The sequence below is a fragment of the Achroia grisella genome, unplaced genomic scaffold, assembly GCF_030625045.1.
Source record: "Achroia grisella isolate CSIRO2021 unplaced genomic scaffold, CSIRO_AGI_Agris_v1 utg780, whole genome shotgun sequence".
NCBI lineage: Eukaryota > Metazoa > Arthropoda > Insecta > Lepidoptera > Pyralidae > Achroia > Achroia grisella.
Window position 1 is genome coordinate 6,553,298 of NW_026713020.1, and position 22,602 is coordinate 6,575,899.

Genomic DNA, 22,602 nt, shown 5'->3' on the forward strand with positions numbered 1-22,602 from the left:
GGATTTTATTGCAGTTTTCATAATAATAATTGTCAAAATGTCAAGCCACACTAATAATCCCACGACTTGAGCAATTGTATGTCTTGAACAAATTTTTGATAAGGTCCAAAATGCTGACGTCTACACAGAAGCCTTGCTTTTTCTAATAAATAATATTGAAAGAAAGAAAGAAAGAAAAATATTCTATTTTTTACAATATAAACAACAAACGAAAAAAAAAGAGCAAATAATATGTACATATAATTAAACTTAAGTTACCATAATTAAAAATAAACAAACTAAATAATTTTTTACATCCAAAAATGTACTGAAATGGCTCCACTCAGCTTTAAAGTATGTCCTAGGTGAACATTGAAATGTACCTGTCTTTATATACATATATAGTTAAGTAATAATTTCGAGCACCAGTGGAGGATGATAAGATGAACATAAGGTCAGATCAGTTAGCCCATCGGTCACAAATTCACCAGGAACTTATCACAACGGTATCTAGAGAGAACCGCGTACACAATCTGACATGGTACCTTGTTACGATGGGTTTATTAGTCCACATTAAACCATGACATAACCATACTCCTGATTAAAACCCATTAAAAATAGCAGTTTATGACTAAATCTATTAAAAGGCCTACACAATGAAATTAAAAGCAATAGTGGAGCAGTTGTGAAGGAGGTAAAGTCGGCTCAAAGAGTATGTCACATCAGTCCTGAATTCACTACATACGTACACTACAGTCGTACATGAGAGTAATATGGAAATAGAAAGCAAGTTATTCGGCGGCTAAAATAGGTGAGACTGAGGAATCCACGCTGACGACTTTTTACAAAGTCTGTAAAATATTTTATTAATTAAATCCCGAAAAATTAATAATAAATGATTACCACCCTACAATGTATATAGGTAGCATGAACTATTTGCTGTAGGCTACAATAATATTTCGATGCAAAAGCCAAAATTAATATTGATTATTTAGCGCGCTCTCAATTTGGAGTATAATATAATAAAATGTATGTAATATATATTGTTTATAAAATTCTCGAGTCATAATGTTAGTTACCATACATACTCCTTCGAAACGGCTTGACCGATTTTTATAAAATTTTATATGCATATTCAGTAGATCTGAGAATCGGCTACTAGTAAAGAGATTAGATGAAGTGTGACATGACTGTTACGACAATAAATAACAAGTTTTGTGACAATTCAAAGTTCCTTAATTATCTAAATCTATAATAATAATAATAATCTCAAGACAATTCACATAACACCATCTAGACCCAAATTAAGCTAGCTAAAGCTTATGTTATGGGTACTAAACAACTGATACAAATACGTAGATATATATTTTTTTTTCGTAAATACATACATATTATACATACATACATAGAAAACACCCAGACCGACACAAACAATCAAACTCATGAATACAAATGTTTGTGCCGTGCGAGAAATCGAACCCGCGACCATCGGACGTAAAGCGGTGTGCTAAACCTCTAGACCACCGAGGTCGTCAAAAATCTATAAATACATTTTATTTTAAATGTAAATAATATCTACTAATTTCGTTAAATTGCTGAATTAACAAACAAACATGTTTGTTGGTTCAGCAATTCAGACGTAGGTATATGTGATGTCACACTGAGGAGACTCGTGACAAATGACAAATGTGACAATAAAGAATTCAATTCAATATTAAAAGATGATACAAGTAAAGAAGTTATTTCAAAAAATGCAACGAAGTCACGGGTAACAATTAGTGTTATCAATGTTAAAATAATATTATGGTACAAGTAACGCCATCTGTCGATAATATGGAAAGAATAGACTAAAATCATTGGACATGCTTTCAAATATCTGCTTTTCTGTAAAATACACAAGTTTGATGCTAGATGGCGCTTTATGTTATTTAATTTATGAATTAGTATCTACACATACTGGTCATACACACACCCCTAGGGGGTGAAGGTTGGGGCCTCAGAGCGGACCCTTTTGCCCCGACATCAACTTCGGGGGCAACAACCCCAGAATAACAGGATTTAAGCCTCATAGGGCGAGATATCTTCTTAAAAAAATTACAGGAATACTAAAGTCGCCGCAGCTGTCTGTTCACTTATATCTATTAAACTACGCAACTGATTTTATTGCAGTTTTCAGGAATAGATAGAGTGATTCAAGATGAAGCTCTATATGTATAATACATGCGTATTATAGTATACAACAAGACGAAAAATCAAAGATTTGTAATGCATCATTGCGAAGCTAGAACTGGTCGCAAGTTTTCGAATAAAAATATCTTTTCTACGTATTTGTCACCTAATTACACCTTTACAGCTGGACAGAATAATTTGTATGTGTATGTGTTCCTGAATGATTTTAAAACATAACTAGATCTGGTAGGTGTAGCTGCAGTCTATGTGCGTGCTCGAATGTCATTAAATTTGATTTGCTGAACTATTGACAAAAACATATATTTAGACAACATATATTGACAAAAACATATAACTAGTTGAAAGGAATAGGGCGACCTGAACAGGCAATTCTACATTGTCTGTTAGTACCATATAATATTTAAACTGTGTTTAATATTTAAACGGAGTTCTGAACTGCTTAGACCACTGGCCTTAATTCCGATAGTCACGGGTTCGATTCCTACCACGGCACATACATTTGCATGATTGTTTATACTCGTTTGGGTATTTTCAACATAAAATATGTATGTATTTACAAAAAAAAAATCATATAATTGACAGCCTCGGTGGTCTAGCGGTTTTTACGTTTGAAAGTCCCGAGTTCAATTCCTCGCCCGGCTCAAACATTTCTATGATTGTTTACATTCTTCTGGGTGGTTTCTACATACATTATGTATGTATTTACAAAAAAAAACTTGATTATCAACTGTCAACGACATGGTGAAAGCAACACTTATTCTCCATCAATGGAGACTCAATCAGAAATATAAAATTGCACCCAATAATTTTTAGTGACGTGCAGATTTGAACTTACGACCTTTCGATTTTACTTGTGATAAATCCCACTTTGTATTAACTCTGCTTTATTAATAATATCCTTATTGACTGTACTAAAGCAAATTAGAAACCTTATAGCTACTTAACAAATCAGAAACTTCGTAGAAATGACTAGACTACACAGAATGAAATGAGTAATCAAGAGCTCTCCGTCATACTCACCCCGTGGGGGTGGCATGGGGTGTTATTACTGTATTGCGTTTAAAACGGTTCAGCTAATTGAAACATTATTATAGAATTCTAGAATAGAATAGAAATAATATTTTTAAAATCGTTTCTTGAATTATTTTTTATTTGTTACCGGCGTTTCCTTTACTGGAGAATTATACCTTTAGTTTCATAATTAAAAGAAAACTAAAAGTTGATTTACATAATATAAAATGGAGTCGCTCCCGATCTGTTCGCTTAGATCTTTTAAACTACGCAACGAATTTTAATGCAGTTTTTAACAATAGATAGAGTGATTCAACAGGAAGGTTTATATGTATAAAACATACTCGTACGAAGCCGGTGCGAAGCTAGTAAATAATAAGAACTTTTTTTAGTTAATAGGTCTTTTATGGGAATAGGTATAAAATTTTACAATAAGATACCAAAGGATATGTTGGAATTACCCTTAAATAAATTCAAAACATCTGTTAAATCATATTTACTGAGCAAAGCCTATTACTCACTAAACGATTACTTGAATGACGAGTGTGCATGGCAATAGTTGTTCATGCACTGAATTTTCATTTAATGTTAACATAGATACCTATATAAAAATACATTGTAAATATTTAATAATAAGTTCTTCTCAATGGATCTATATATTAGGGAAAAAATATTTATAAATTTGACGTTTGTGGATATGAATAAACGATTTTTGAATTTTGAATTTTGAATTTTTTTTAATTTTATTTCGGGTAACTTAACTGAGGTACAGTTTGTCTATGACCCCACAGTGGCTATGCCTGTATTTTGGCTTTCAAAGTTAACTTAACATTGGTATGGCGATCAGAGTTGACAGTAATATTACATTTATTTAATAATAATATCTAATTCTTATTAATATTAGGTATATATATTTATGGATATGGATCGATGTTTGTTACTCTTTCACGCATAAACTAAAGCACAGATTTTGAAGAAACTATTCAATAATATAGCTTATACATCAGAATAGGATCTCTATGGATAATAATCAGTCAAATTGTAGCCATGATAAGGCACTTCTTCACAATGTGGTTTTTAGGTTTTCTCAAAATCAGTCTACTACCTAAGTTACCACTCTATGAGCTTTTCGGCAATAGTTATCACTCCGAAGCGCCTTACAGGCTACAAATTTTACGCTATAATTCAATATACTTATGATAAGATAATACAAGTATTACAGCAAAATCTAGGTAACACGGTTTTATAAACCTCAAATGATTATTGTACCCCAAATACCTTCAGACGCAGTACATTACGCCCACACACATATACGCCATATAATTATTAAAATCGATTGGAAATTATCAACATGCATACCATCAGTGAAACACTTATTTAAGAAGACCTTCCCCTCTTCCCCCATGTCTTCATTGTACAGGGCAAATACAGGTATATGTATGTAAAGGCACGTATCAATGTACAATGGTCGGCGGAATAATTTGAGTCCATAGGGGGTGAGGGGAGGGTTGTCTATGCATTATGTAGGGGCAATCAATGGTAGGTGTCGGTCGGTGATTGTTGGCCCCGTCGAGTGACAGGTCTTAGCCTGCGCTATGGAGTTGACATTTGAATAAAAAAAAATATTTTCCAGCTGACCCGCGCAACGTCGTCAGCTGGGGGAAAGTTAGTAATGGGAACTAGTAACTCCTTATGCTAGCCATGTACCATGTTAGGTCGATCTCCACACGGTTCCTCCTGGAAACCATTGTGATAAAATCCTAGTGAATTTGTAACGTTGGGCACAGTGTAGGTACAATCACTACGTTATACTTCTCTGAAACTTAACGTAATATTAGGTAGAATGAAATAAATGTGAATTAAAAAGTATTGAACCCCTTAGACAAATTATATACAAATGATGTCATTACGTCAGAATTGCTATTTTATTTTAACAGGCACATTACACATTACATCATCATTACAAAGTATAATGATGTTGCACATTTATTGATTGGTAGGAATCAGGATAATATACAGTTTTAGTTCATAAAAGCATTATCTTCGACTCGTATGTAGTTCTGTTCTATAACTTAATATTTAATGTGATTATTGTGTAATATATAATAATTCCACTCTTACTCTTAGTCAGAATATTGATTTAAATCTACTTACCAACTATCCATTATAAAAATGTCCAGTAAATAAAGATAATGATAGATCGGACGTGTTGGCGGCGGTTACCACTTACCATCACATGAGCAGTCAGCTCGTTTGTCCATCCAAATACGTAAAATAAATGTAGATTGCCCATTCAATGGTCACACTTTCTGTGACTGCACTTAGTGTCCTCCCTCCGATTGATCCCCCTTTCAATTCTAACGGGGATCGAAATTAGAATGACCTGAGCCGAGGTTCGAACTCCTAGCGGTGCCCTCAGGCTAAAATCGCCCGCATCTGTCCATACGTCTGACGGTAGTTGCGCTTCAGCTACTCTATAAGTCCTTCCATTGGTTTAGAGTGCTATCTGCACTCGCCCCCTATCGTTCGGTGAAGCTATGAAGGCTACTGCGGCCAACAGCATTAGTATAGTCTGAAAAAAAAACTTAGTCCTATTTTGTATTTACATTCGAGTAAAATAAAAATAAAAAATGTATGTTTCGACTCCACAGTATTATTTGTGACAACCTGACGGCGAAGGGGTTGGGCGTAAGCCTACAGTGGCGGCTGTAATTTCTATGTAAGCATTGTTAGAATCCTGAATATGACTGGCTCGACATTATTTGATACTTAACATGACAGAAGAAAAAAATAAAATATGCATTATAATAAACACATATGAAAAGAAATGCTTTCTGGTGTCGCCTTTTTTTTTTATAACACAGGGGACAAACGAGCATGCGGCTCACCTGATGGTATGTGATTACCGCCGCCCATGAGCACCCGCAACACCAGGGGAATTGCAAGTACGTTGTCGGCCTTTTAAAAAGGAATAAGCTCTTTTCTTGAAGGTTTCAATATCGTATCTGTTCGGAAATACCATTGCTGGAAGGTGATTCCACAAAGTGGTTGTACGCCTCGGCATAAGGTAGAAATAATTATTTATATTTTTAGTACAAATACACAGACAATGAAATTTTAATATTGCATATTTAGGCTTAGGTTTCTTTGGGCAGGTGGAGTTACACTTAGGGATAATGTCCGAAACGAGCATATAAGGAGCAACTTCGGAATGATACTTATTACTTAATATTATTAATTTATTATATATTCGAAATTAACTTTCCACGACTAAACGCCTAATTTCATCAATATGATGAAATTAGATCATTAGCTTTGTTTTATCTCAAAATATGCAGAGAAAGTTTCGGGTAAAAGTTCTTAATAATATTCTATAACTATGTACGAGAATTTAATGAATCTATATTTTTGAATAAGTAGGAATGAACCTATAGAAACCCTAGGAAACTCTATTACCAACTTTTACAAAAATATTACATAATAATGTAATAGTTTTGTAAAAGTTGGTAAAAGTGGTACGAGTATTAAAATCTGTAGGTCGCAGTCATCAATCGCTATATGACTGAAAAAGTAGTTAGGTGAAAATAAATTTATACTAATCGGAGTGGATAGTATCGTCGATGATGCGGCCGCGGCCGCACGGGCGTCCCGTTCGATTCCCGAATTGTAGAACAATAAAATTAATTGAAATTTAATTATCAAGTCCAAATACTAGTACAATTACAAAGTGTGATAAACAAAAGACTACAGTAATATTTGAACGCGCAGTATTAAAGAATATTATTTTGAATAAGAATAATATAAGGTTACAAAATAAAATAAAATTACCAACTTCAAAAACGGTGGAGGTTCTGAAAACAATATTATTATAAGTCAAGTTCACATCTGAACTTTTTTCTAAATCAACCTTCAAGAAAAGTGTTTATTCCTTCTTAAAATGCAACGTGCAAGTGTTTATTCCTTCTTAACTTGCAATTCCCATGGTGTTGCGGGGGCTCAAGGGCGGCGGTAATCATTTACCATCAGATGAGCCGCAAGCTCGTTTCTTCCCAATGCTATAAACAAAAGAATATTTAATAACTATTGGTTCAGCCGTTAAGGTGTAAAATTGTAACAAACAAACTTACATTTTCTTTCGCAATATTACATAGTTAGGATGTAGCTATTAATTCTGCAGACAGCCTGAAGGCTAATGGCATCGATGTAGATAGTCCTGACCTGACCGTGACACCAGTACTTTCTACACCCCTCGCTTTCCCACGGGCCTTTATTTCCCGTGAACTCTGATGAATGTGCGAAACAAATGGGCATGTAAGTAGGTGGAAAGGGGAATTGAATAGAATAGAATAGAATAGAAAAGTCTTTATTCACATAAAGTTAAAGCACTTCTGAATAGTCATACTTAATATTTTAATTAACGCTCATTTGGAAAACTATCTCATCACAATTATTGTTGTAACTTCACATTTTGTGATGTGTGAATAGAAGCGACCAACTTTAGAACTTTTCATTAGAGTCATAACTATTGAATACAATCTACTGGTTATATAACTGATTAAGATTATTTTCATATCAATATATGTAATCTTAGTGACCAGAGCAGGCCAGTCTTAACAAGGAGTTTTAGTTAATGAAATTCTTGTCTCGAATAGAAATATAAATATTTTCCATTCAACACTGGTCCAGTTCCGGAGACAATAAAATTTCCACCGTAAAGAGACAAATTACATTAAATATTGTACCAATTTTTTTTTTCTTTAATATAAATAAAATTCTCTTAACATGATTATTCATTGCATTACGTAGTTATATATTATTTTCTATTTAGTTTACTTTTCATTATATAACCTCATATAATATTATATATGATATCTAGCGTATATTGAATGCGTCTATATAATTTAGCTTTTAGGCATACATAGTGTTGGATTACAATCCAGTATCCAGAACTACACGCTCCTAATTATAATGATTGTAATTTGTTTTGTATGCTAATAAATAAATAAATAATGATAATTTTACCTCCATTACTCCTTATGCCGAGGAGGACTAGAAACAAAGTCATCTATCTAAGTATAAATATTTTTTAATAGTTATATTAATTTAAATGGAAAAACAAATTTTGCCGGGTTACCTGCCCCATAAACGTTTTTATATAAAACTATCGACCCGGCCCATATTTTTCAAAATCTCGGCTTTCTCTATACTATATCACTCATGTATTATACATATAAACTTTTCTCTTGAATCACTTTATCTATGTCTTTGTTTTATACTATGTAAAGATTTGTTTTTATATAAATTCAATATGTAACTATATTTATTCGTAATTATAATTTCTTCATATAATTTTACAAAAATTGTTACGGTCTCATATAGATTCAATAGTCAATTAAATACAATTCGTTCCTTCATATAGCTACTTTACTTCGCGGAGTTATTTAGTGCAGAAAATGGCGTCTACAACGAGCAATATTGTGAAAATCTTGCAGCGTTGTAGGTACCCTGATCTTTCGTAAATAACACGGCAAATGCGATGAACTGCCAGCAATATTTCCTGATTAGACTTCCACTGGAGTTGGCTGAAAAGAAAAAGATCGCGCAGACGACGGCAAATGTTTTCTGATTTAGAAAATCTGTTCATTTTCTATGGCACCAGTATAATATATAGAAGATTAGAAGAACTAGCTGTAGAGAAAAGCGTGCTCAATTTATGATATATATGTATATATCTATACATATAAATAAAATTGGAGTGTCTGTTTGTAATAAACGTTTTTTACTACATGCAGATGAACATAAATACGGAACATACACCAAAATAACATTTTTTACAATTTTTGTCTGTCTGTCTATCTGTTTGTTCCGGCTAATCTGTGAGATGATTTTGACGGGATTTTTTTTGGCAGGTAGCTGATGTAATAAGGAGTAATTTAGGCTACTTTTATTGTAGAAAAATTAAGTTAAATTCCACGCGGACGAAGTCGGGGGGTCAGCTGGTATAAAATATATTATAACTATGCTTATATAAGTGTATGCATGACAATTTGTATTTTTTTCCACTCTTGCACCACTTACTCTATTTTTTTTGTAAATTTTCTCATTAATAAACATTCATCCATCTATCCATTTATATTCATAAATATACGCGATAGAAATTCTAAAAAATTTTACTTTGGTGTATGTACCGTATTTATATTCATATGCGTTTAGTAAAAAACGGTTATTTCAATATTACAAACAGACACTTCAATTTTATTTATATGTATAGATGTATAGATTAGTAAGAATCACGGGACCTTACCAAGTTTTATTTTTATTGAGTTCTCGATATTTCGCTAGCGTTTCCCTGGTAAACTCAATGAAAATAAAATGTATCTACCACGGGATCTATCCCGTGATTTTTACTAATTATACGTATAAATAATGATCGAGTCAAATTTCAAACAAAAAATGCGAATATTTTTTAAATAGTTGCAATAATAGAAAAATATAAATACACATAACAAAATACGAAATTATTTTAAAGATTAGAAAAATATATATTATAATATTTCAAAATTAAGTGAATTAAAAATAACTTTTCAAACATTTGAGTGTCTTAAAAAGAATAAAAAAAAGTGTCGTGAAAAAGTGTAGTAGAAATTGAACTGATTCCACTATGGGTTGTGGGTCATCAGCAAACGTGGTACCAGCTCAGGATGGAACAGCAAACGGTCACAAGCCGGCCAACGGACAGAACGGTGTGACAAATGGTCACACTGATAACGATCACGATGACTTACCTACTGTCGTGTTACCTGAGTCACCAATCAAACCCAAGCCTCGTAAGTACTTTAATTACAGTAGACGTATAATTAGTAAAAATCACGGGATCTTACCACCTTTTATGTTTATTTGCTGAATTCGTTTTCCCGACATTACTGATAAACCAGTTTACCCGTGATCATGGTGGTTGAAACACTGCCGAAATATCGGGAACTCAGCAAATAAATATAAAACGTGGTAAGGTCCCGTGATTTTTACTAATTTCATTATGGTGTCTATTTATTTATTTGATTCAGGCTACCTGGACCATGTTTCAAATACCATATAGACTAACTTACATATGAAAATCTAATAAAATATAGAAAACAATAGAATATATTACAATATACACATTAGAAAATAGAGTCAACGGGGACTACAACTAAGCATAATGCTGGAAACATAGTTTCCAGCGCTGATTTTCTGTTGGGCCCACAGTATGAATGGCGGACCACACAGACAATTTATACAAATATAAATTATAATATAATTATAGAAATATAAATTATCTGTGTGGTCACGGTACTGACGACGATAATCTGCCACGGTAGCGTCAATATACCATTTATGGATGTATTAATTATATATTAACTAGCTACTGGCCCCGGCTTGGCACGGGTGTACATGTATTATATATATAAACCTTTCTCTTGAATCACTTTATCTATTTTAAAAAAACTGCTTCAAAATCCGTTGCGTAGTTTTAAAGATTTATACATAGGGACTGACAGACAGCGACAGCGACTTTGTTTTATACTATGTAATGACGGTAAATAGACAAAAATTTTTTATACTACAGATAGCAGTCATAAATAGCATATTTTTATCCGACTTCGTCCGCGCGGAATATAAGAATAACAAATTTCCGTACAAACTTTCATCCCCTAGTTCATTTTACTCCCTTAATGTCATAATTTGAAGGTCAAATTTATTTATATTTAAACAACAGCCTAAAAATAAGCTTCAAACTAGCTTTAAAAATGTTGTTACTTCCATACAAACTTACATCCCCTTCCAACCAATACAACCGTTTTTCACATAAAAAATTAGCCTATGTCCTTTCTCAAGGCCTAGATTATCTGTATACCAAATTTCATTTAAATAGGTTCAGTAGTTCTGACGTGAAAGCGATACAAACAGACAGATTTGCTTTCGCATTTATAAGGATTGTTTGGCTGATAGAGAATGTCCATGGCCGTAAAACTAATTAATAAAAAAATATACATTATCGAAATTCCAAGTTTAAAATAACAAAATTACTTTCATTTCGCAATTTGTAATCTGTGAACATAGAAGCAATTACAGCAACACTGATCTTCATAGGATTCTCCTTAATTATCCAATTACAAACAGATTACGAGCATATGTTACACCTAAAAGAAGCTTAGGGCGGTCACTGAGATGACCTATATTATATATTGTAATATTAAGTATAGGAAACTATATTTGCAATATATCTTAATAATATAAACGTAAACGTTTGTGAGTATGGATGAATGTTTGTTGCTCTTTCACTAAAAAAGTACTGAACGGATTTTGATGAAACTTTGCAGTGCTATATTACTATCATACATAAGAATAATACATAGGTTAAAAATATCACAAGAAGGTGAAGTCGCAGGCACAGTTAACAGTAATATAAATTATAAACTAAAACCATTTGTCACAAAATATTAATTATTCAGCTATATTTAAAGAAATGAAACTATAATATTAAGAAGTTTATCAGGATAGATAAAAGAATAAATTAATGTTTTTGAATCTTATAACAACTACTAAAGTTCTTTTTTGTTTGGACAATTTACACGAAGCCAACTATATAGTCCCGAATTAAGCAGAGCTTATATTATGGGTATTATACTACTAATATATATACTTATATAATTAAATATATTTTTTGTAAGTACGTACATGATATATGTACATAGCAAATACACATACCTATAGTAACAATCTTACAGATGAATACAAATGTTTGTACCATGCGAGGAATCGAATCCGCGATCATCGGAAATAAAGCGCTGTGATACACCACTGAGGCCGTGACCTCGTCCTACATGAAAACATAAGATAATTCTTCGTTTAATTAATTATTAAAGTGCCTTATTATTTCTGATCAACGCGACTGTTGACTGGTAGAAAATGTCATCAGGTATTAAGTCCGTCATGTATAAATTTTTGTGTTCAAAAAGAATAAATAAATAAATAATTTTTACCTGATATAAAAATAAATCTTACAAACATTATAAATGTGGAAGTTTCTAATTGTGGATGGATGGATGTTTGTATGATTTTTCACGTAAATGCTACTGAACAGATTTTAATTAAACATTACAATAATATAGTTTATACATCAGAATAATACATATATAAATTTCACGCGGGTAAAACCGTTGGCAGAGCTAGTAATTAATAATTAAAAAAAATCGTTTATTCATGTAGGACATTTTAGCCGCTTATGAACGTCAAATATTTTGTATTATATTTTTATCCATGGATTTCATTGAAATAAAACAATAATATAGCTTATATGTCAGATTAATACATAGGCTACAAATTTTACGCGGATGAAAGCAAGTAACTAATAAAATTCTATTATTCTTTTTCAGCAATAGCATTCGAGATTCCTCTAGAAGAAATCGATGGGAACCGTCGCGACACCAACACGCCTCCACCACACTTACAGCGGCTGCTGCAGCCGCCCCAAGCAGAAATAAGTCTACCAGACATAGAAGAGAAATTAGCTGAGGCCGAACAAAGAAGATTAACGGTTAAAAATAATTATTTTTAATGCCGTCTCAATTTAATCAGGATTAGGTATACGCATCAATCTTAAAGTAATCTATACTAATACTAGGTGACCCCACAAACATTGTTTAGCAATATGAATTGAAGTACTAATATCGCTATAAAAAATGAGGTTGATGGTAGATAGGAGAAATTTTAAGGAAGTGCATTCAATAAGTATAAAACGTAAATAACTGGCTTTAAAAAAAATCTGTTGAGTTTCTTTCCAGTTCTTCTCAATTGAATCTGTATTGAAGTGAATGATAGAGAAAAATATTATTACAAAAAACTTGATGATCAAAAGCGGCTAAAATGATCAACATACCAATATAAATAAATGATTTTTGATTTAATTTGATTTATTTATGTTAAATCAGAAAAGAAAATTGATATCAAAAAATAAGATATAAATTCGGGTCTTAAATTATTTTTTTATACCCTTATCATTTAAGGCTATAAAAAAATAATTTAAGACCCATTCTCAGAGCTACTGTATATATACACATTTCTTAAGATTTGGTTAAGCCTTTTCCGAGGAGTACTACCTGCCGAGGTTTTCTCGAGAGACTACAAAATGGGGTTTTTAGGGTTCATAGGCTACATTTTGTGAGACCCGTGGTACCCCATCATGCGTTGCTACTCTTGAGGATTACGTTGGCATACCTTATTGCCATATAATTTTACTCCCATAGTGTATACCATATGTAAACTAAAATATTGGCTGTATTACCTATTTGGTGCAAAGTTATTTTTGTATTCTGTTCAAATTAACTGCAGGCGGATAAAATAGATGAAATTTCGTACAAAGTTTCTTCAGAAATAATATTAACAAAGTTTTTGGTATAAAAAGACTTCGCTCAAAGTTATATGGATCTAATGCTCAGTCTTGATTTCATTTCACAGATACTCCAACAACGGGCGGCGTCCGCTCAGAAAAGAGCGCAGAGGATGATGAGATCCATGCACGAGATGGACAGACTCGACTCGGAACATGTTAGTTATGTATCTATTAACTATTTTCTGATTGAAGCGGCAAACAAGCTGACCCACCTGATGATGGTACAAATATGAGTCATAAACAATACACTTAACAAACTCAACGACGTAGTTAATTAAGTTAAGAGTATTCGAGAATATAAAAACAATTAACGTTAACGATAATAATGTTTTTGTAGAAAAATTTTAAATCCATAGCACTGACAATATTATCTGATTACACTAATAATGAGTGCGTAGCGATTTCTATGTTGATTATCGCATGCCTCTTACTTGTTACACTGTAATTATTTATATAAAAAAAACATCTATTAAAAAGAGCAACACACAAGTTTCTTGCTCAGTCTTCTTGTGATGAATCTGCATTCCGAATGAGTGGTAGAATCAAAATATGACTACTCAAAAGTGCTTGTAATGAGTTTATTTGAATAAAGATTATTTCTATTTCTAAATTAATTTCAATTGTTTTTATATTAGTGTAGCTAGCTTTATATTAGTGTAACAAACAAGCTGAATAATAAAACAGCTTAATACATGGAAAGTGTAAGACATGAACAAATTATTACTTGTATATTTTATTAACATCCTGGCTTCGCAGGTTTGCATTACAAACCTTTGAATTTCTCGGCTTGTTCTATATTATAATATGCATGTATTATGCATATGAACCTTTCTCTTGAATCACTCTATCTATTGCCGAAAACTGCATTAAAATTCGTTGCCTAATTTAAGATATAAACGAACAGACAGCAGCGACTTTGTTTTATAATATATACAGATGACAAAGACTGTTGTCTGTTGAAATATAAGAGTATATTTCAATTGTTTTATTATCTTTTTAAATATTTATACATAAAGGTTTTAAAAATAAAAAGCAAAATTATGTGACGTCTCTATAAATTATCGTATAACATAATTTTGAGATAAGCTCACCCTTGTACATTTGCCTTATTACTGCTATTTTCTTATGTGTGTGTACAATCTTCACAAAGTATAAAATAAAGTCGCTGTCGCTGTTTGTTCGCTTATATCTTTTATATTACGCAACGGATTTTATTGCAGTTTTCAGGAATAGATAGAGTTATCAAGAGGAAGGTTTATATGTATAATACATGCGTGTTATAGTATGGAACAAGCTGGGAAATTTACAGATGTAATGCATCTATGCGAAGCTGGTTCGCCAGTAAAGAATATAGTATATAAACAATAATATATATATATATACAAGTCTGCAATTTTTTTTTATTGGAGAGTTTAGGCTATTGACAAGTGTTTAGACCTGTAGTACTGCGATCTATATAGATCTATTGTGCTTGCCCTTTTTCAGAGTTCGCTACCTAGACCCGTCAAGGACGAGAGTTGAAGGATATTCTTAGGGGCGATGGTTTTTATCTCCTCAGGATAGAGTTTATACTTTCCATAGGAGATATTTCGTTTAAGCATAAGTAAGCTACAACCACATATGCTGTGTAGTAGCGTTTCCAGTCTAAATATAACAATAGCATCTATATTGATTTGATTTGATTTAAACTACCAGTTAGAAGTTTAAAACAATCAGTTAAATTTATATGCACGTTTATATTTCAGGAAGCTACCGACGCCTCCAAACACAGCATCAATACCCTAAGAATTCCCCCGGAGCCAGGGGTTTGTGAAGACAAGAATATCACATAAAACTTTATAATTGAATTTCGACTTTATATTAAATAGATTTATATTCAAATTAGTACTATAAATAAGTTGTACATTCGACCTTATTCATAAAAAACGTCCATACCAACACATTTTAACAATAACTGTTGTGATACAACAACTAGAGGGATTCGATGGTCCAGCAGTTTTAGCCTTTTTTCCGATAGTTGCCAGTTCGATTCCTCGCACTGTACAAATATTTGTATTCGTGAGTTTGATTGTTTGTATTGGTCTTGGTGTTTGATATGTATAATCTGTATTTACAAAAAAATGTATTTAAGTATTTCTAACAATTCTCTAGTACCCATAACACAAGTTTTGTATACCTTGGGACTAGATGGCACTGTGGAAATTGTCCTAGGTTATTATTATATAATTACTGTTTACATGAAAAATATGTGATAGAAAAGATCATATCAGTTCAATATCTAAAATAGTTTTATTACAATTATTTCAAAATGAAATGAATCTGCATTTTTCTAATAATGTACAAGCTCATTTGAAAAGAATAAGAGCTGAGTTTCTTGACAATTCTTTTTAGCTTGAAAGCAGACAGAACTGGTGGTAGATTTGACATATCGTCAGAGTTTGTAATGGACCTACTATACTATACTGCTATATTTTGAAAATTGATTGATTAAATTTGAAATAGTTTTTTATCGAAACTATTAAGATTTACAGAGTAGCCTTTGTGCGTACATCTATCCCTCCTATTTGAGTCGCAAATTACTGTCCAAGTTCAATGGGAGATATGGCAGTAAAATTACAGTGTACGAAGTCATGACACCTTCCGGAATGGTAACTCATGAGCGAGTAACACAAATGTCACATGATTGCGTGAAGTGGTGGCTATGGTCCTTCAATCCAGTTTCAAACCAGTTATATATATTTTTAAGTATGTTTTTTTATGAATAAGGTAGTATTTAACATATATAACATCATATTGTGTGTTAATAATAATATAATAATAACGAAGTGATAATTTGCCTTTCTGCTGTATACTTTACAATGTTTTATAAACAGATTATAAAAAAAATTAAATTATATAATATAAAAGAACTTTTTTTATGATCAATAAATTTTTATATATATGTATATCTAAATATATATTTATGTGATATACATATATACATTATGGGAACCATTTAGATAAATTTTAGTAGGTAGGTAGGTAATGATATTAAGCATAGTAAATATTTACCTGATTTTTTAAATTCTTTTCTTTACAAATATTAAATTAATTCCTACCTCTGTATAAGAAGTATGATAAAATAGAAAAATGTATAGTTTAAAAAATCTATGTATGCGCTATTAAATTTTTGCTCAAAAAAGGCGTCAGATGATGAAGTGATGTTTTTCATGTACATTCACGTGAGTGGTACCACTTACCATCAAGTTATTCGCCATTTCAATTACGTAAAACAAAAATAACTGTATTTTTTTACTATTCCAGAGACAAAAAGAAATCAACGATTTCTCGGAAAACTAAATCGTATCGTTAACTTTAATGATATATTATAAATTTCTGAGAAATCGTTATAAATTATGTATGCCCATTATGACACAAGTCATTCTGTACAAACAGTATTAGTGTAATGAATTTTAAAGCCAACCTTAGCTTTGGAAAACAATTTGCGTGCCTCTCTGCTGTATTTCCCCGGGGTATTTGTGCGCTCGGAATCAGTACGGCTGCATTCAAATAGGGATGTACTGATACCAGATATCGATACCTATTAAATTATGATGGACTTGTTGGTTCAGCGATTTAACACTATTCTTTCACCTATTTCCGATGGTCATGGGTACGATGATATAAAAACAGATAAATATATATGTGGGATTATCGCGAGTGAGGCTTGAAGAAAAGTTTAATAATATTTAATTATTTATTTTCGTATTGAAAACGTCTTTACATCGTCTTACGTCGTTCTGTCAACTCTTAAAATTCTTTTTTTTTAAATAACACTATAATAAAAATGAAATGTATATACATCCTCTTTCTACATATATGCAAAAATAAATCTATACATATAAATAAAATTAGAGTGTCTGTTTGTAATAACTAGTACTTACTTCATTTAGTATCTTATTATTGTACATTTCGCAAGACCTTTTTTAGTCCACTAAATATATGATTTCGTGTCATTTTTCTTTTCCAAAGCCTTTTTTAGTTGGTTAAATATACCATTTTAATCAAAATGGTATATTATGGTAAAGATTTCTCTCTTCACTTATAATAATATCAATCAGTTTTAATTCAAAACCAAGCCGATACCGAGTATGTACATGCCGAAAATACTTAATATAGAAACTAAAGTATCGATATTTATTCTTGTTTACTTGTATCGGAACATCCCTAGACTGAATTTACTTTGTCATACGGAAAATAATATAGTATATAATACAACGTTTTCATGTTGCAAACTGTATTAAGTTCAAATTTTTTATAGTTCTCCTTTGAAATGTTTTCCTTTATAGTAGATATTTGTATTGACAGCGTCTTAGTCTAGTCTTTTACAACCATACTTTGATCACAAATATCGTGAATTGAATTTCGCCGACACTAAAAATTTTGGGCGTCAATATACATTTCTCACTAAATCTCCAGTGATGAATGCACCGGAAACAACGTTTATTTGCAGTATACTCCAAAAAGTGTGTATAAATATTTGTACGCATCCTGTACGGGAGTAAACTTAATCATTACATATTAACGTTAAATTTAATGAAAATTTACGTGTTTTTGCAAAGATAATGTTTAACATAAAAATGTAGTTACGTTGTACATGTAGTGTACATTTTGGAATATAATCGTTCGAGTAATATGCTAGACAAATTATATAAATACATAGATCGATTTTGCTATTTGGAATAAGATTCATAAACCAAATCAAATTTAGAATCTATTCCATGCCCGAGACACTTCTATTTTGCTATTTCGCATGAAATTAATAAAGTAATTCAAATTTCGAATCTATTCCATGCCCGAGACACTTCGATTTTGGTATTTAGCATAAAATCTATAAACGAATTCAAATTTCTAATCTATTCCTTGCCCGAGACACTTCGATTTTGGTATTTAGCATAAAATCTATAAACGAATTCAAATTTCGAATCTATTCCATGGCCGAGACACTTTTATTTTGGTATTTGGCATATAATCAATAAATCAATTTAAATTTCGAATCTATTCCATGGCCGAGCAACTTTTATTTTGGTATTTGGAATATAATCAATAAACCAATTTAAATTTCGAATCTATTCCATGCCTGAGACACCTCGATTTTGCTATTTGATAAAATTAATAAACAATTCAAATTTCGAATCTGTACCATGCCCGAGACACTTCGATTTTGCTATTTGGCTGTAATGAATGACTCGACTAAATTTATAAGGGTCGGTATATAGGTGACCCCACATCGAGGTCACCTGACAGAAAACGCCGGCTTGCACCTACTTTCTTGCCAAGCCAGTCATGCTCTACTTAATTTGTATAGGAATTTTATTATAATCATATTAATGTCTATATGAAGTCGCTACAATTGAAGTTGCATACAATATCTTTATAACAGACGGCCTCGGTTGTCTAGCGGTTTAGCACACCGCTTTACTTCCGATGGTCGTGGGGTCTATTCCACGCACGATGCAAACATTTCTATTCATAGTTTTTTGTATTAGTCTGGGTGTATTCTATATATACATATATATTAACAAAAGAAACTAAATCGAAGTATTTATATCAGGTGTCTAATACCCATATCACAAGTTATGCGTACCGTAGGACTAGATGGCGCTGTGTTAATTGTCCAGGGTAATTTATTTATTATCAACTGCAGTCTTAGATACAAATTATACCATTGAGAATCTTCTATTTTTTTAAGGCAGCTATAAATATACCACATATGTAGTTCTGACGATAGTTACGACCCGAAGGATCATTTCTCCCTAGCGACCAGCGTTCAGTTTATCCGGGATTAACTTACGATCGGGATTATAAGGATCGATACCTCGTCTCGTCTGATGCAAGACGAATAGGTATACTTTAACTACAGTTCGATAAAGAGCATTATTTCTTTCATCTATTACGTTACGTAGAATTCTTAATTCCACAAAGGAGATGCTTATTGATCCGCTCTATTTTTTATACCTCTCTCAGAACTTCATATCGGATGATTTTTTGCCGTTCCGAGATAATCTATGATAATATTATAAAGAGATGAAGCTTTTTAGTTTAGTTAGAAACCACATTGTGGAGTCTTTCAGCAATGGTATTTCCGAACCGATACGATACGATTGAAACTTCTAAGAAAAGAGCATATTCCAAGAGTTTATTCCTTCATAAAAGGTCGGCAACGCACTTGCAATTCCCCTGGTGTTGCGGGTGCTCATGGGCGGCGGTAATCACTTTCATTTCCAATTTCAACTTAAAAATGTAAAGTGTTAATTTTTTTAAAAAGCAATACGCAAGTACTTGTGACAGTACTGTAGACAGTGTCACGAATGAGCGGTAGATTAGAAAATAAATACGACTATTTTTTTTTAAATAGCAACACGCAAGTTTCTTGCTCGTTCTTCTTGTGATGAGACAGCTTCTCGAATGAGCGTTAGATTAAAAATAAGTATATGACTTTTTTTTTAAATATCACATCTATTTTTTTCCAGGTTTCCCCATGAGCGGTAGATTAAAAAAATAAATCTGATAATTCAAAAGTGCTTAAATTTAGGTTTAATTGAATAAAAACAATTCTATTCTATTCTATTTCCATCAAGTCGCTAGCTTGTTTGTGGAGACAATGCATTAAAAAAAAGTTTCAATGTTCTGTATCATCATCATCATCACCACAGCCCAGAAGACGTCCACTGCTGAACAAAGGCTGTCCCGGATCATATCCGGTAGTTATTCACAATTCTACTAAATGTTTGATACAATGCATATACCATTCAATAAACACAATTTCCATTAACTAAACTCCTGGGTATAGCTGAAACTCAGTGTTTGCTCCCTGATCAAACACCAAACTGAGCTAAGATCTGTTTACACTGTTGCAACAAACAGATTCAGTAACATATGTACACACATTATCTGGCTTTGTGGTGTTCACATGTTTATTTTTAATTCATTTAAGTTAGTTGTAATTTTAATTATACATTTTATTTATTCTGCATCTATTATCCGCAAATTTGACAGCCTCAGTGGTTTAGTGGTTTAGCACATCGCCTCATTCCCAATGGTAGCGAGTTCGACTCCTCCCATGGTACAACATTTGTATTCATGTATATGATTGTTTTTATCGGTCTGGGTGTTTTCTATGTATATTATGCATGTACTTACAAAAAAGGTATCTATGCTTTTATATCAATGGTCTAGTACCCATAATGCAAGCTGTGTTTAGATTGGGACTAGATGGCGCTGTGCCATTGTCAGGCTGATGGGTCACGAGAGGTCATATACGATGATATGTTTGTTTCTGGCTGATAATGCCGTGGTGAAATTCTTGTAATATAATATATTCTTGTTATAATAATTATAACAGCTGGTAATAAAACGAACAATTCCTCTGACATTTTTATTATGTCGACAAGATTTGAAATTACTTCCTTTGAGCTAGAATAATAATAATAATCTCAAGACAATTCACACAGCGCCATCAAGACCCAAGATAAGATAGATAAAGCTTGTGTTATGGGTAATAGATAACGGATACAAATACATAGATACATATTTTTGAAAATACATATATAATAAATGTAGAAAAACACCAAGATCGATACAAACAATCATACAAATGTTTGTACCCTGCGAGGACTCGAACCCGCGACCATCATGTGCAAAATTGCTGGACCACCGAGGTCGTCAATCTATGGTTGTACCCCTTTCATGTATAAACTAAATATGTCCTTTGGAAAGTACACACTTTATCCTGAAGAGATAAAAACCATCTCTCCTAATATCTTTCAATTCTTGACCCTGACGGGTCTAGGCAGCGTACTCTGAAAAAGGTCGAGCATAACAGATCTATGTAGGTCGCAGTGTTACAGGTCCAAGCACTGAGTAATTGCGAAAACCCCTCAATATTTTTGTTCAGCACTTGTGACGTCCAGCTTTTTGACGTCAGACTTTTTTATGTGTTTATTTGTAATAATTACACACAAAATATTCGTAGCTTTTTAAAATACAGAAAGTGACATAGACTGTTCCCACGCGGGCTACACTGGGCTCCACTATTAGCTAATTGTACTAATATATAACAATGAGTATTTTTTGTTTATATGACGCGATTTTTTCAGGAACTACTGGTATGAATTAAAAAATACTTTTAGTGTTGAATTATCTATTGATGATTGTTCGCTTGATATAAGCGGATTTTGCAAGGGCCATGTTTTTATATAAATCTATTGGAAATAAATTTATTATTATTATTATTTATCGAAGAAAATTATAGCTGTATCACGCTATGACCAATAGGAGCAGAGCAGAAATGAAATTTGTCCACGTAACGTTTTCTTTGTTTTGGAAAATATAGTATACGTGGGGAAAATGAGAGGCAGACGAAGCTGCGCCGGTCAACTAGTATAAATAGAGTTATTGTTCTGCGTGATGACACGGCGTTCTATAGTGTGGACAATATATTCGAAATGACTGTGACATTTTCAATGAAACGTCAGGCGCCATTTTGCCGGAAACGCCACATGTTCCGGCTGTGTTGCGAAGTTCGCAGAGCTTAGTCATTGTTTCCACCAGTGCTTCTCAAAGTTTTTTTACCGTGGTGGACTTTGTACAAAGTCGCCTGCGTCGTTACTGCTTATACACTTATTTTAGTCACCAATCAGCTTACTTTATAAGACGTAAATAATAATAATAATAATCTTAGAACAATTCACACAGCGCCATCTTGTTCCAAGTTATGCTAGATAAACATTGTGTTATGAGTACTAGATAATGGATACAAATATATTTTTTTTCATAAATACATACATATTATACATACATAACACCCAGACCGACACAAACAATCGTACAATGTTTGTGTCGTGCGAAGAATCGAACCCGCGATCATCGGAATTAAGCGGTGTCCTAAACCGCTAGACCATCGAGGCCGTCTGTCTTTAACCAACCTGTGTGTTTGTTTATACTTGTTA

General features: G+C 32.5%; 1 protein-coding gene across 1 annotated transcript; it reads left to right on the top strand.

Annotated features, from left to right (window-relative positions):
* The first annotated feature begins 9,841 nt into the window (after nt 1-9,841).
* On the top strand, nt 9,842-16,238 carry LOC131851109 (uncharacterized). The gene is made up of 4 exons (XM_059201542.1): nt 9,842-10,007; nt 12,597-12,757; nt 13,678-13,767; nt 15,358-16,238. The coding sequence occupies exons 1-4, from the start codon at nt 9,842-9,844 to the stop codon at nt 15,442-15,444; spliced, it is 504 nt and encodes a 167-aa protein (XP_059057525.1). The 3' UTR covers nt 15,445-16,238.
* The last annotated feature ends 6,364 nt before the right edge of the window (nt 16,239-22,602 follow it).